General features: G+C 45.8%; 4 protein-coding genes across 4 annotated transcripts in view; all 4 read left to right on the forward strand.

Annotated features, from left to right (window-relative positions):
* LOC136937882 (arrestin domain-containing protein 3-like) overlaps positions 1–15,470 on the forward strand; it is a 94,322-nt gene that overhangs the window by 44,679 nt on the left and 34,173 nt on the right. The gene's annotated exons all lie outside the window — the stretch shown is intronic.
* LOC136937841 (serine/threonine-protein kinase prk-2-like) lies at positions 1,061–3,999 on the forward strand. Its single transcript, XM_067230956.1, is given in 9 exon segments — positions 1,061–1,101; positions 1,103–1,205; positions 1,314–1,361; positions 1,534–1,812; positions 1,941–2,118; positions 2,330–2,509; positions 2,670–3,047; positions 3,296–3,365; positions 3,468–3,999. Coding segments are annotated over 9 exon segments (1,809 nt in total).
* Positions 4,222–9,504, forward strand: LOC136937842 (serine/threonine-protein kinase prk-2-like). The gene is made up of 11 exons (XM_067230957.1): positions 4,222–4,259; positions 4,339–4,380; positions 4,509–4,630; positions 6,691–6,785; positions 6,894–6,941; positions 7,114–7,392; positions 7,521–7,698; positions 7,910–8,089; positions 8,250–8,627; positions 8,876–8,945; positions 9,048–9,504. The coding sequence occupies exons 1-11, from the start codon at positions 4,222–4,224 to the stop codon at positions 9,502–9,504; spliced, it is 1,887 nt and encodes a 628-aa protein (XP_067087058.1).
* Positions 9,764–14,653, forward strand: LOC136937843 (serine/threonine-protein kinase prk-2-like; the record flags this gene model as incomplete). Its single annotated transcript, XM_067230959.1, has 11 exons — positions 9,764–9,801; positions 9,881–9,922; positions 10,051–10,172; positions 12,024–12,118; positions 12,227–12,274; positions 12,447–12,725; positions 12,854–13,031; positions 13,235–13,414; positions 13,579–13,950; positions 14,205–14,274; positions 14,377–14,653. Coding segments are annotated over exons 1-11 (1,701 nt in total), but the record flags the coding sequence as incomplete, so codon positions are not given.

A 15,470-nucleotide genomic window follows, 5' to 3' on the forward strand; every position in this document is an offset into this window, starting at 1 on the left:
ACTCACTAGATAATAATTATTCAACGATAGCCTGCAAATCAATGCACTCTCCCACCTCAAAATGAGTGAGTATTACAATATTAACTGCTGTAGTATTTTTCAAATGCCTTCAAATATTGTACAACATCATCAGATGTCACCACCATCTGATTTACACACTGTCATTTCACATATTTAGTGTTTATAAATTATTAGAAAACACTAAACACCATTTTTGTATTTCATATTATTATAATGACTTGAAAACCACAAAAACATGATAACTTCACGATGAATGTCAAGTCCGTCATTGCCCCGTCGCCACCATCAGACAAAAATATGAATTATTGTGGTTTAGGAGTCTGATAGTGTTGACACAAAGTGATGGCAAAGTAAAAAACATTTTGATAAAAAGAGAAAGGTTGGGAGGTTGTATCAAAGAGTAGCTAAGGAGCTTAGTAGATGTTAAATACATAGGCTACTAATTTGTCTGAGCAAAGGGTTTTATTTAAATAAATATTGCACCCTGTTTAGTCCCACTTCTCATGGCACAGGCACTGAACTAGTATATTTTATGGAGCTGGATTGTAGGCTACCTATATTATAGTTTTATGTTTTACAATATTATCTAACCTGATGTGAATGTCACTTTCTTGTGGATTTTATTGAATTTGCCATGTTTCATGAGGCACAAGGTTAATCCTACATCTTTGACATCATAATTGATTCCATGACAACAGCATACCATTCTACAACACTCTACATGTCTGCATTTTACAATCTCACTGCAAATCAAGGCTACATTGCTTTTAAAAAGTCAAATGTTAATTAACTCAATAGATAGTAATTATATCACAATAACGTGTATATCAATGCACTCCCACCTTGAAACATGAGTGAGTATGACGATATTAACTGCTCTAGTATTTTTCAAATGCCTTACAATATTGTAAAACACAACACATTCAATTTAATGACTATAGCTACATAGTGATGCATATAGTAACAACATAGTTAAAGACGATAGCTAAGGTAGCTAGATTTAAACATACAACATAATAAAGACAGAAAAAAGAGATAGATGGATAGACAAAAATATTCATTCTACATGAATGTGTGTGTGATCTCTAGGATCGTTTGAGGAGAAGTACGTGGAACTGAGCTGTCTTGGCCAAGGTGGCTTTGGCTCAGTCTACGCTGGACTCCGTATAGAGGACAACCTGCCTGTAAGAATGACATAACATACACATACAAAAACATACTCACACACAGAGCAGTATATCATTTCTATAAATCAACATGTTGTATTTCCCCTCACCCATCTCTTTTGATAGGTGGCAGTCAAGCATGTTCCCATTGATAAGGTGATAAATACACCTGTGGTGAGTGGACCAATCCCCCTTTTTAGTCCTACTAACCTACTCAGAATTCATATATTCCATTTTAGATTCTCATTCTGAATTGTCTGTGTCTTCCAAAACCACAGTCTTCCAACAGAAAACATCCCTATTGCAGCATGAACTCTACCTGGTTGTTGTGTTCTCTGTGTTTTAGACCCTGGGTGCGAAGCTCCGCCAGCTCCCCCTGGAGGTGGTGCTCCTACTGATTGTAGGACAGGGTGGGGCGGACATGGCTGAGAAGGCCAGGGGTGAGGAGGTGAGGGGTGAGGCCAGGTTTGGAGGGGGAGGAGACGGTCAGGCAGCAGTGGAGCTGCTGGACTGGTACGAGCTGGACCAAGAGCTCATTATAGTTATGGAGAGGCCTGTACCTGCCGTGGAACTGTTTGATTATATCCAGGAGCGAGGAGGATATCTCCCAGAGGACCAGGCCAAGGTGAGTGTGTGCAGACAAGTTCGTCACAGCCATTCACCTCCAAAGAGCTATTTGTGAGTCAACATTCATCACCATTTGCCCTCCCTCTCCCAACTGTCCTTCATCTTTCTCTCTGTCTCTTTCTGTAGATCATTCTGAGGCAGCTGGTTGAGGCCATGGTCAATTTTCATTCTTGGGGTGTCCTCCACCGAGATATTAAGCCAGAGAACCTTCTGGTCGAGACCGGTTCTGCAGTTCCACGGATTAGGGTTCTGGACTTTGGCTGTGGCTGCATTATTCAAGAAGCACCCTACACCGAGTTCCTTGGTACGTTCCCTACTCTTGTATTCCCCCCCCCCCCCCCCCCCCCCCCAATCCATATTAAAGAGCAATATATCATCGAAGATTTACCATGATGACAAACACAAGGACTTGAGCGGAAATAAAGAATGGACTCAGTTGCAATTGCACCCAATCACATGTGTACACACACTTCCATGTGCGGTTTAACTAAGGTTGTTTTGTGTGTGTGTGTCAGGGACCAAAATGTACATCCCTCCTGAATGGTACCTCCATGGTTCCTACCAGGCGGTTCCATCCGCTGTCTGGCAGCTGGGGGTACTGTTATATAACATGCTGTCTGGGATATTCCCCTTTCGCACACCCGACCACGTCCTTTATTGTGATCCTATCCCTACCATGGATGGGTTTTCCAGACGTAAGCCACGCATCCACACGCAGATGAGAAAAATAAACACACTCATACAGAGGCACACACATGCTTTCTGTCTGTATGTGAAACTGACCACAGTTTCCTCCACTTCTTTCATATTCTCTGCTATCTCTCGCTCTCACTCTCTCTTTCTTTCTCTCTCCAGAATGCAAGAACCTGCTGAAATTGTGTTTGGCAAAGTGCCCCGAAGAACGGCCTACTCTAGAGGAAGTCCTTCTCCACCCGTGGCTGCATCCAGAGGAGGAGAGGAAAGCAGGGAGACAGAAAAAGAGAAAGAGAAAGGAAAGAAGAGATGCAGAGAGCAGCAGAGGAGGGGAGAGAAAGAGGAAGAGAGTGCTGGAAGAGAGACAGGATTCGGGGGAGTCTTCGACGGCACTGACCCTTGAGGACGCCTCGTCTTCGTCCTCCCTCTCCCTGTCCCAGGGCAACACCAAGAGGTGTAGGGTAGATCCCAGGAGCCCCGAGGTGTCCCCTAAAAACACCACTTCCACAACAATGACCTCACATGGTACACATGGAAGAGGTAAGACACACAAACACAGACAGTCACAGCCACGCACCAGTTTAAGTTCTCCTGGTCTTCCTTGCCCCTGGTGTTTTCTGTCTGTCTCCGTGTGTGTGTGTTCTGGTCTTGGTTTGGTCTCTCCAGGCTCTCTGCACTCATGTGTCTTGTTCCAATTACCTTTTCTAGAGGTTGGTAAATAACTACTTTGGTTTTATAATCCTATTTTGCTTTTCCATGTTTTTGTGTCCATCCCCTACTACTGACAGTGGGATGCGGCCTAGACAAGGACCCAGAGGCAAAGCAGGGCTACATGGAAAGGGAGACAGAACTTGGCAGGTCAGTGGTAAACCTCTACAACTTTGAACCTCATCAACTGAGTTTTCAGATGAAGCATTGATTCTGCGAAAGGCCATGAGTGAGTAATGTTGTTCTCCCCAGGGCCCGTGCTGTGTCCACCATCCCAGAAATGAGTGATACAGCACTGCTGCCCAGAGACCCTCTGCCTGTGCTGCCCAGAGGCCTGGTGCCCGTGCTGCCCAGAAGCCTGGTGCCCGTGCTGCCCAGAAGCCTGGTGCCCGTGCTGCCCAGAAGCCTGGTGCCCGTGCTGCCCAGCACCGAGCCCTCTGCTCCTCCTGAGCCCCCAGCAGAGTCCTGGTCGACTCCAGCACCCCCAGAGCTCTCTGCACATAAGAAGCCCAGCCTTGGTCACCACCACCGACCCCCTGAGCACCTCTGCACATCCAGACGGCCTCCAGGTCTGCCTCCAGAGCTGGCCCGGCTTTTCACCCTGCCTCCTGGCCGGCCTCCAGAACTGCCCTGGCCTTCGTCCCTGCCCCTCGGTCGTCCTCCCGACCTCCCCCCCCCCCCCCCCCCCCCCCAACACACATCTATATCCCCCCCGACTACATTCAGGAGAGGAGGATATCTCCCTGAGGATCAGGTCAAGGTGAGTGTGTTTACAAGTTCATAGGGTTGGCCAGGGTTAACCCGACTCTGGAATAATACAAAATCCTGTAGAAAACAATTAGAGATCACAGAGCACAGACCCTGGATCCAAAGAAAGCTGTCAAAGGAAGGTTGGAACAAGGTTCTTATGGAGTCAGATGAACACCGGATTGGACGGGAACAGACACGTGAATGATGTTGGACAGCATGAATGAAGCTGACAAGTCCATGGAAAATGGACACCTGAATGAATGATGCTAGTGGGGAGAAACAGAAGGGAAGACCAACACACAACTACACAGGCACAGCCATATGCATACATACAGTACACACATGTTCCTATGGTGTACGTAAAACCAGGAGAGAGGAAGACATCTCCCAGAGGATCAAGCCGAAGATATCTCCCGTAAGACACGCATCCACACGCAGGAAATGACATGCACGAGACACACATCGTCTGTATCTATCCGACCATTATCCCCTCCACTTCTCTCATATGCTCTGCTGTCTCTCTCTTTCCTTTTCTCTCTTCAGAAGATATGGACCTACAGAAGGAGGCGGTTTGGCAAAGACCTGCCCACTCTGGAGGGAATTCTGCTCCACCCTTGGCTGCAGTGGTCCATCCCCTCCCCTTCACCTCTGGGGACACACCATGGGTCGGTGTGCAGCTCATCCACTGCCTCACCACAGACCACCTGGGACAGAACATATATATTTTTTTTTTAAATGTCCCAAGCATATTTACGACACACTAAATAAATAACACATTATATGCTTAACTAGTCTGTTTATTTCTGGGAATTTAAATCTCCAAATACTGATTTCAAATTAAAGTGATCTCCTGTCCTTTTGAGCTCATACTAGGATAGTGCCCATGTCCGTGATGCAGACGGTGATTGAGATGTTAATTCAATGACAGACAGGCAGCCATTATTATCAAGTTATCGATACAGTGCTCGTCACGGCTCTCGCTACTGCAGTCTCAATCTGTGTTTGTCGTGTGTATACATAGGCTACTAATTTGTCTAATCAGAAGGTTCTTTTTTCAATTTTTTTTTTTGTCATTTAGCAGACGCCATATTCTATATTCCACCCTGTTTTGCCCCACTTCTCACGCCACGAGTATATTCGATGGGCCTGGATTGTAGGTGGCCTATATTATTTTTATTTACTGTTATTTTATCTAACCTGATTTTAATGTAAATTCCTTGTGGAATGTATTGAATTTGCCATGTTCCTTGAGGCACAAGGGTGATACTATGTCATAATGACATCATAATAGATTTCATGACAGCACACAGTTCCACAAAGCTACATGTGCATCATTTTAAAACCAACAGATCATTGCTGCAAACTTTTTGAAGTAGCCTACATTTCTAGTCCATTTTCTTATGAACTCACTAGATAATAATTATTCAACGATAGCCTGCAAATCAATGCACTCTCCCACCTCAAAATGAGTGAGTATTACAATATTAACTGCTGTAGTATTTTTCAAATGCCTTCAAATATTGTACAACATCATCAGATGTCACCACCATCTGATTTACACACTGTCATTTCACATATTTAGTGTTTATAAATTATTAGAAAACACTAAACACCATTTTTGTATTTCATATTATTATAATGACTTGAAAACCACAAAAACATGATAACTTCACGATGAATGTCAAGTCCGTCATTGCCCCGTCACCACCATCAGACAAAAATATGAATTATTGTGGTTTAGGAGTCTGATAGTGTTGACACAAAGTGATGGCAAAGTAAAAAACATTTTGATAAAAAGAGAAAGGTTGGGAGGTTGTATCAAAGAGTAGCTAAGGAGCTTAGTAGATGTTAAATACATAGGCCACTAATTTGTCTGAGCAAAGGGTTTTATTTAAATAAATATTGCACCCTGTTTAGTCCCACTTCTCATGGCACAGGCACTGAACTAGTACATCCTATGGAGCTGGATTGAAGGCTACCTATATGATTATTTTATTTTTTACAATATTATCTAACTTGAAGTGAATGTCACTTTCTTGTGGATTTTATTGAATTTGCCATGTTTCATGAGGCACAAGGCTAATCCGATGTCCTTATGACATCATAATTAGGGAGTCAGATGGCTGAGTGGTGAGGGAGTCGGGCTAGTAATCTGAAGGTTGCCAGTTTGATTCCCAGCCGTGCCAAATGACGTTGTGTTCTTGGGCAAGGCACTTCACCCTACTTGCTCCGGGGGGAATGTCCCTGTACTTACTGTAAGTCGCTCTGGATAAGAGCGTCTGCTAAATGACTAAATGTAAATGTAAATGTAAATAATTGATTCCATGACAACAGCATACCATTCTACAACACTCTACATGTCTGCATTTTACAATCTCACTGCAAATCAAGGCTACATTGCTTTTAAAAAGTCAAATGTTAATTAACTCAATAGATAGTAATTATATCACAATAACGTGTATATCAATGCACTCCCACCTTGAAACATGAGTGAGTATGACGATATTAACTGCTCTAGTATTTTTCAAATGCCTTACAATATTGTAGAACACAACACATTCAATTAAATGACTATAGCTACATAGTGATGCATATAGTAACAACATAGTTAAAGACGATAGCTAAGGTAGCTAGATTTAAACATACAACATAATAAAGACAGAAAAAAGAGATAGATGGATAGACAAAAATATTCATTATACATGAATGTGTGTGTGATCTCTAGGATCGTTTGAGGAGAAGTACGTGGAACTGAGCTGTCTTGGCCAAGGTGGCTTTGGCTCAGTCTACGCTGGACTCCGTATAGAGGACAACCTGCCTGTAAGAATGACATAACATACACATACAAAAACATACACACACACAGAGCAGTATATCATTTCTATAAATCAACATGTTGTATTTCCCCTCACCCATCTCTTTTGATAGGTGGCAGTCAAGCATGTTCCCATTGATAAGGTGATAAATACACCTGTGGTGAGTGGACCAATCCCCCTTTTTAGTCCTACTAACCTACTCAGAATTCATATATTCCATTTTAGATTCTCATTCTGAATTGTCTGTGTCTTCCAAAACCACAGTCTTCCAACAGAAAACATCCCTATTGCAGCATGAACTCTACCTGGTTGTTGTGTTCTCTGTGTTTTAGACCCTGGGTGCGAAGCTCCGCCAGCTCCCCCTGGAGGTGGTGCTCCTACTGATTGTAGGACAGGGTGGGGCGGACATGGCTGAGAAGGCCAGGGGTGAGGAGGTGAGGGGTGAGGCCAGGTCTGGAGGGGGAGGAGACGGTCAGGCAGCAGTGGAGCTGCTGGACTGGTACGAGCTGGACCAAGAGCTCATTATAGTTATGGAGAGGCCTGTACCTGCCGTGGAACTGTTTGACTATATCCAGGAGCGAGGAGGATATCTCCCAGAGGACCAGGCCAAGGTGAGTGTGTGCAGACAAGTTCGTCACAGCCATCCACCTCCAAAGAGCTATTTGTGAGTCAACATTCATCACCATTTGCCCTCCCTCTCCCAACTGTCCTTCATCTTTCTCTCTGTCTCTTTCTGTAGATCATTCTGAGGCAGCTGGTTGAGGCCATGGTCAATTTTCATTCTTGGGGTGTCCTCCACCGAGATATTAAGCCAGAGAACCTTCTGGTCGAGACCGGTTCTGCAGTTCCACGGATTAGGGTTCTGGACTTTGGCTGTGGCTGCATTATTCAAGAAGCACCCTACACCGAGTTCCTTGGTACGTTCCCTACTCTTGTATTTTCTCCCCCCCCCCCCCCCCCCCCAATCCATATTAAAGAGCAATATATCATCGAAGATTTACCATGATGACAAACACAAGGACTTGAGCGGAAATAAAGAATGGACTCAGTTGCAATTGCACCCAATCACATGCGTACACACACTTCCATGTGCGGTTTAACTAAGGTTGTTTTGTGTGTGTGTGTCAGGGACCAAAATGTACATCCCTCCTGAATGGTACCTCCATGGTTCCTACCAGGCGGTTCCATCCGCTGTCTGGCAGCTGGGGGTACTGTTATATAACATGCTGTCTGGGATATTCCCCTTTCGCACACCCGACCACGTCCTTTATTGTGATCCTATCCCTACCATGGATGGGTTTTCCAGACGTAAGCCACGCATCCACACGCAGATGAGAAAAATAAACACACTCATACAGAGGCACACACATGCTTTCTGTCTGTATGTGAAACTGACCACAGTTTCCTCCACTTCTTTCATATTCTCTGCTATCTCTCGCTCTCACTCTCTCTTTCTTTCTCTCTCCAGAATGCAAGAACCTGCTGAAATTGTGTTTGGCAAAGTGCCCCGAAGAACGGCCTACTCTAGAGGAAGTCCTTCTCCACCCGTGGCTGCATCCAGAGGAGGAGAGGAAAGCAGGGAGACAGAAAAAGAGAAAGAGAAAGGAAAGAAGAGATGCAGAGAGCAGCAGAGGAGGGGAGAGAAAGAGGAAGAGAGTGCTGGAAGAGAGACAGGATTCGGGGGAGTCTTCGACGGCACTGACCCTTGAGGACGCCTCGTCTTCGTCCTCCCTCTCCCTGTCCCAGGGCAACACCAAGAGGTGTAGGGTAGATCCCAGGAGCCCCGAGGTGTCCCCTAAAAACACCACTTCCACAACAATGACCTCACATGGTACACATGGAAGAGGTAAGACACACAAACACAGACAGTCACAGCCACGCACCAGTTTAAGTTCTCCTGGTCTTCCTTGCCCCTGCTGTTTTCTGTCTGTCTCCGTGTGTGTGTGTTCTGGTCTTGGTTAGGTCTCTCCAGGCTCTCTGCACTCATGTGTCTTGTTCCAATTACCTTTTCTAGAGGTTGGTAAATAACTACTTTGGTTTTATAATCCTATTTTGCTTTTCCATGTTTTTGTGTCCATCCCCTACTACTGACAGTGGGATGCGGCCTAGACAAGGACCCAGAGGCAAAGCAGGGCTACATGGAAAGGGAGACAGAACTTGGCAGGTCAGTAGTAAACCTCTACAACTTTGAACCTCATCAACTGAGTTTTCAGATGAAGCATTGATTCTGCGAAAGGCCATGAGTGAGTAATGTTGTTCTCCCCAGGGCCCGTGCTGTGTCCACCATCCCAGAAATGAGTGATACAGCACTGCTGCCCAGAGACCCTCTGCCTGTGCTGCCCAGAGGCCTGGTGCCCGTGCTGCCCAGAAGCCTGGTGCCCGTGCTGCCCAGAAGCCTGGTGCCCGTGCTGCCCAGCACCGAGCCCTCTGCTCCTCCTGAGCCCCCAGCAGAGTCCTGGTCGACTCCAGCACCCCCAGAGCTCTCTGCACATAAGAAGCCCAGCCTTGGTCACCACCACCGACCCCCTGGGCACCTCTGCACATCCAGACGGCCTCCGGGTCTGCCTCCAGAGCTGGCCCGGCTTTTCACCCTGCCTCCTGGCCGGCCTCCAGAACTGCCCTGGCCTTCGTCCCTGCCCCCCGGTCGTCCTCCCGACCTCCCCCCCCCAACACACATCTATATCCCCCCCGACTACATTCAGGAGAGGAGGATATCTCCCTGAGGATCAGGTCAAGGTGAGTGTGTTTACAAGTTCATAGGGTTGGCCAGGGTTAACCCGACTCTGGAATAATACAAAATCCTGTAGAAAACAATTAGAGATCACAGAGCACAGACCCTGGATCCAAAGAAAGCTGTCAAAGGAAGGTTGGAACAAGGTTCTTATGGAGTCAGATGAACACCGGATTGGACGGGAACAGACACGTGAATGATGTTGGACAGCATGAATGAAGCTGACAAGTCCATGGAAAATGGACACCTGAATGAATGATGCTAGTGGGGAAAAACAGAAGGGAAGACCAACACACAACTACACAGGCACAGCCATATGCATACATACAGTACACACATGTTCCTATGGTGTACGTAAAACCAGGAGAGAGGAAGACATCTCCCAGAGGATCAAGCCGAAGATATCTCCCGTAAGACACGCATCCACACGCAGGAAATGACATGCACGAGACACACATCGTCTGTATCTATCCGACCATTATCCCCTCCACTTCTCTCATATGCTCTGCTGTCTCTCTCTTTCCTTTTCTCTCTTCAGAAGATATGGACCTACAGAAGGAGGCGGTTTGGCAAAGACCTGCCCACTCTGGAGGGAATTCTGCTCCACCCTTGGCTGCAGTGGTCCATCCCCTCCCCTTCACCTCTGGGGACACACCATGGGTCGGTGTGCAGCTCATCCACTGCCTCACCACAGACCACCTGGGACAGAACATATATATATTTTTTTTAAATGTCCCAAGCATATTTACGACACACTAAATAAATAACACATTATATGCTTAACTAGTCTGTTTATTTCTGGGAATTTAAATCTCCAAATACTGATTTCAAATTAAAGTGATCTCCTGTCCTTTTGAGCTCATACTAGGATAGTGCCCATGTCCGTGATGCAGACGGTGATTGAGATGTTAATTCAATGACAGACAGGCAGCCATTATTATCAAGTTATCGATACAGTGCTCGTCACGGCTCTCGCTACTGCAGTCTCAATCTGTGTTTGTCGTGTGTATACATAGGCTACTAATTTGTCTAATCAGAAGGTTATTTTTTCAATATTTTTTTTTGTCATTTAGCAGACGCCATATTCTATATTCCACCCTGTTTTGCCCCACTTCTCACGCCACGAGTATATTCGATGGGCCTGGATTGTAGGTGGCCTATATTATTTTTATTTACTGTTATTTTATCTAACCTGATTTTAATGTAAATTCCTTGTGGAATGTATTGAATTTGCCATGTTCCTTGAGGCACAAGGGTGATACTATGTCATAATGACATCATAATAGATTTCATGACAGCACACAGTTCCACAAAGCTACATGTGCATCATTTTAAAACCAACAGATCATTGCTGCAAACTTTTTGAAGTAGCCTACATTTCTAGTCCATTTTCTTATGAACTCACTAGATAATAATTATTCAACGATAGCCTGCAAATCAATGCACTCTCCCACCTCAAAATGAGTGAGTATTACAATATTAACTGCTGTAGTATTTTTCAAATGCCTTCAAATATTGTACAACATCATCAGATGTCACCACCATCTGATTTACACACTGTCATTTCACATATTTAGTGTTTATAAATTATTAGAAAACACTAAACACCATTTTTGTATTTCATATTATTATAATGACTTGAAAACCACAAAAACATGATAACTTCACGATGAATGTCAAGTCCGTCATTGCCCCGTCACCACCATCAGACAAAAATATGAATTATTGTGGTTTAGGAGTCTGATAGTGTTGACACAAAGTGATGGCAAAGTAAAAAACATTTTGATAAAAAGAGAAAGGTTGGGAGGTTGTATCAAAGAGTAGCTAAGGAGCTTAGTAGATGTTAAATACATAGGCTACTAATTTGTCTGAGCAAAGGGTTTTATTTAAATAAATATTGCACCCTGTTTAGTCCCACTTCTCATGGCACAGGCACTGAACTAGTACATCCTATGGAGCTGGATTGAAGGCTACCTATATGATTATTTTATTTTTTACAATATTATCTAACTTGAAGTGAATGTCACTTTCTTGTGGATTTTATTGAATTTGCCATGTTTCATGAGGCACAAGGCTAATCCGATGTCCTTATGACATCATAATTGATTCCATGACAACAGCATACCATTCTACAACACTCTACATGTCTGCATTTTACAATCTCACTGCAAATCAAGGCTACATTGCTTTTAAAAAGTCAAATGTTAATTAACTCAATAGATAGTAATTATATCACAATAACGTGTATATCAATGCACTCCCACCTTGAAACATGAGTGAGTATGACGATATTAACTGCTCTAGTATTTTTCAAATGCCTTACAATATTGTAGAACACAACACATTCAATTAAATGACTATAGCTACATAGTGATGCATATAGTAACAACATAGTTAAAGACGATAGCTAAGGTAGCTAGATTTAAACATACAACATAATAAAGACAGAAAAAAGAGATAGATGGATAGACAAAAATATTCATTATACATGAATGTGTGTGTGATCTCTAGGATCGTTTGAGGAGAAGTACGTGGAACTGAGCTGTCTTGGCCAAGGTGGCTTTGGCTCAGTCTACGCTGGACTCCGTATAGAGGACAACCTGCCTGTAAGAATGACATAACATACACATACAAAAACATACACACACACAGAGCAGTATATCATTTCTATAAATCAACATGTTGTATTTCCCCTCACCCATCTCTTTTGATAGGTGGCAGTCAAGCATGTTCCCATTGATAAGGTGATAAATACACCTGTGGTGAGTGGACCAATCCCCCTTTTTAGTCCTACTAACCTACTCAGAATTCATATATTCCATTTTAGATTCTCATTCTGAATTGTCTGTGTCTTCCAAAACCACAGTCTTCCAACAGAAAACATCCCTATTGCAGCATGAACTCTACCTGGTTGTTGTGTTCTCTGTGTTTTAGACCCTGGGTGCGAAGCTCCGCCAGCTCCCCCTGGAGGTGGTGCTCCTACTGATTGTAGGACAGGGTGGGGCGGACATGGCTGAGAAGGCCAGGGGTGAGGAGGTGAGGGGTGAGGCCAGGTTTGGAGGGGGAGGAGACGGTCAGGCAGCAGTGGAGCTGCTGGACTGGTACGAGCTGGACCAAGAGCTCATTATAGTTATGGAGAGGCCTGTACCTGCCGTGGAACTGTTTGACTATATCCAGGAGCGAGGAGGATATCTCCCAGAGGACCAGGCCAAGGTGAGTGTGTGCAGACAAGTTCGTCACAGCCATCCACCTCCAAAGAGCTATTTGTGAGTCAACATTCATCACCATTTGCCCTCCCTCTCCCAACTGTCCTTCATCTTTCTCTCTGTCTCTTTCTGTAGATCATTCTGAGGCAGCTGGTTGAGGCCATGGTCAATTTTCATTCTTGGGGTGTCCTCCACCGAGATATTAAGCCAGAGAACCTTCTGGTCGAGACCGGTTCTGCAGTTCCACGGATTAGGGTTCTGGACTTTGGCTGTGGCTGCATTATTCAAGAAGCACCCTACACCGAGTTCCTTGGTACGTTCCCTACTCTTGTATTTTCTCTCCCCCCCCCCAATCCATATTAAAGAGCAATATATCATCGAAGATTTACCATGATGACAAACACAAGGTCTTGAGCGGAAATAAAGAATGGACTCAGTTGCAATTGCACCCAATCACATGCGTACACACACTTCCATGTGCGGTTTAACTAAGGTTGTTTTGTGTGTGTGTGTCAGGGACCAAAATGTACATCCCTCCTGAATGGTACCTCCATGGTTCCTACCAGGCGGTTCCATCCGCTGTCTGGCAGCTGGGGGTACTGTTATATAACATGCTGTCTGGGATATTCCCCTTTCGCACACCCGACCACGTCCTTTATTGTGATCCTATCCCTACCATGGATGGGTTTTCCAGACGTAAGCCACGCATCCACACGCAGATGAGAAAAATAAACATACACACTCACACAGAGGCACACACATGCTTTCTGTCTGTATGTGAAACTGACCACAGTTTCCTCCACTTCTTTCATATTCTCTGCTATCTCTCGCTCTCACTCTCTCTTTCTTTCTCTCTCCAGAATGCAAGAACCTGCTGAAATTGTGTTTGGCAAAGTGCCCCAAAAACCGGCCTACTCTAGAGCAAGTCCTTCTCCACCCGTGGCTGCATCCAGAGGAGGAGAGGAAAGCAGGGAGACAGAAAAAGAGAAAGGACAGAAGAGATGCAGAGAGCAGCAGAGGAGGGGAGAGAAAGAGGAAGAGAGTGCTGGAAGAGAGACAGGATTCGGGGGAGTCTTCGACGGCACTGACCCTTGAGGACGCCTCGTCTTCGTCCTCCCTCTCCCTGTCCCAGGGCAACACCAAGAGGTGTAGGGTAGATCCCAGGAGCCCCGAGGTGTCCCCTAAAAACACCACTTCCACAACAATGACCTCACATGGTACACATGGAAGAGGTAAGACACACAAACACAGACAGTCACAGCCACGCACCAGTTTAAGTTCTCCTGGTCTTCCTTGCCCCTCGTGTTTTCTGTCTGTCTCCGTGTGTGTGTGTTGTGGTCTTGGTTTGGTCTCTCCAGGCTCTCTGCACTCCTGTGTCTTTTTCCAATTACCTTTTCTAGGTTTCTAGGTTGGTAAATAACTACTTTGGTTTTATAATCCTGTTTTGCTTTTCCCTGCTTTTGTGTCCATCCCCTACTACTGACAGTGGGATGCGGCCTAGACAAGGACCCAGAGGCGAAGCAGGGCTACATGGAAAGGGAGACAGAACTTGGCAGGTCAGTGGTAAACCTCTACAACTTTGAACCTCATCAACTGAGTTTTCAGATGAAGCATTGATTCTGAGAAAGGCCATGAGTGAGTAATGTTGTTCTCCCCAGGGCCCGTGCTGTGTCCACCATCCCAGAAATGAGTGATACAGCACTGCTGCCCAGAGACCCTCTGCCCATGCTGCCCAGAGGCCCTCTGCCTGTGCTGCCCCGAGTCCCTCTGCCCGTGCTGCCCAGAGGCCCTCTGCCCGTGCTGCCCAGAGGCCCTCTGCCTGTGCTGCCCAGAGGCCTGATGCCCGTGCTGCCTAGAGGCCTGATGCCCGTGCTGCCCAGAGGCCAGGTGCCCGTGCTGCCCAGCAACGAGCCCTCTGCTCCTTCTGAGCCCCCAGCAGAGTCCTGGTCGACTCCACCCCCAGAGCTCCCTGCACATAAGAAGCCCAGCCTTGGTCACCACCACCGACCCCCTGAGCACCTCTGCACATCCAGACGGCCTCCAGGTCTGCCTCCAGAGCTGGCCCGGCTTTTCACCCTGCCTCCTGGCCGGCCTCCAGAACTGCCCTGGCCTTCGTCCCTGCCCCCCGGTCGTCCTCCCGACCTCCCCTTTCCCCACTGTCCCTTTCTTCCCGTAGCCCTCCTGACCCCCCCCCCCCCCCCCCGGCAATAAAACCCCACACACATCTATACCCCCCCCCCCCCTACTACATTCAGGAGAGAGGAGGATATCTCCGAGGATCAAGCCGAAGATATCTCCCAGGGATTTCCAAGCCGTAAGACACTCACATGAGACACACATTGTCTGTATCTAGCTGACCACAATCCCCTCCACTTCTCTCATATTTTCTGCTATCTGTCGTTCTCTCTTTACTTTCCTCTCTTCAGAAGATATGAACCTACAGAAGGAGGCGGTTTGGCAAAGACCTGCCCACTCTGGAGGGAATTCTGCTCCACCCTTGGCTGCAGTGGTCCATCCCCTCCCCTTCACCTCTGGGGACACACCATGGGTCGGTGTGCAGCTCATCCACTGCCTCACCACAGACCACCTGGGACAGAACATATATATATTTTTTTTTAATGTCCCAAGCATATTTACGACACACTAAATAAATAACACATTATATGCTTAACTAGTCTGTTTATTTCTGGGAATTTAAATCTCCAAATACTGATTTCAAGTGAAAGTGATCTTCTGTCCTTTTGAGCTCATA

This window comes from Osmerus mordax, chromosome 28 (genome assembly GCF_038355195.1).
Source record: "Osmerus mordax isolate fOsmMor3 chromosome 28, fOsmMor3.pri, whole genome shotgun sequence".
Lineage (NCBI taxonomy): Eukaryota > Metazoa > Chordata > Actinopteri > Osmeriformes > Osmeridae > Osmerus > Osmerus mordax.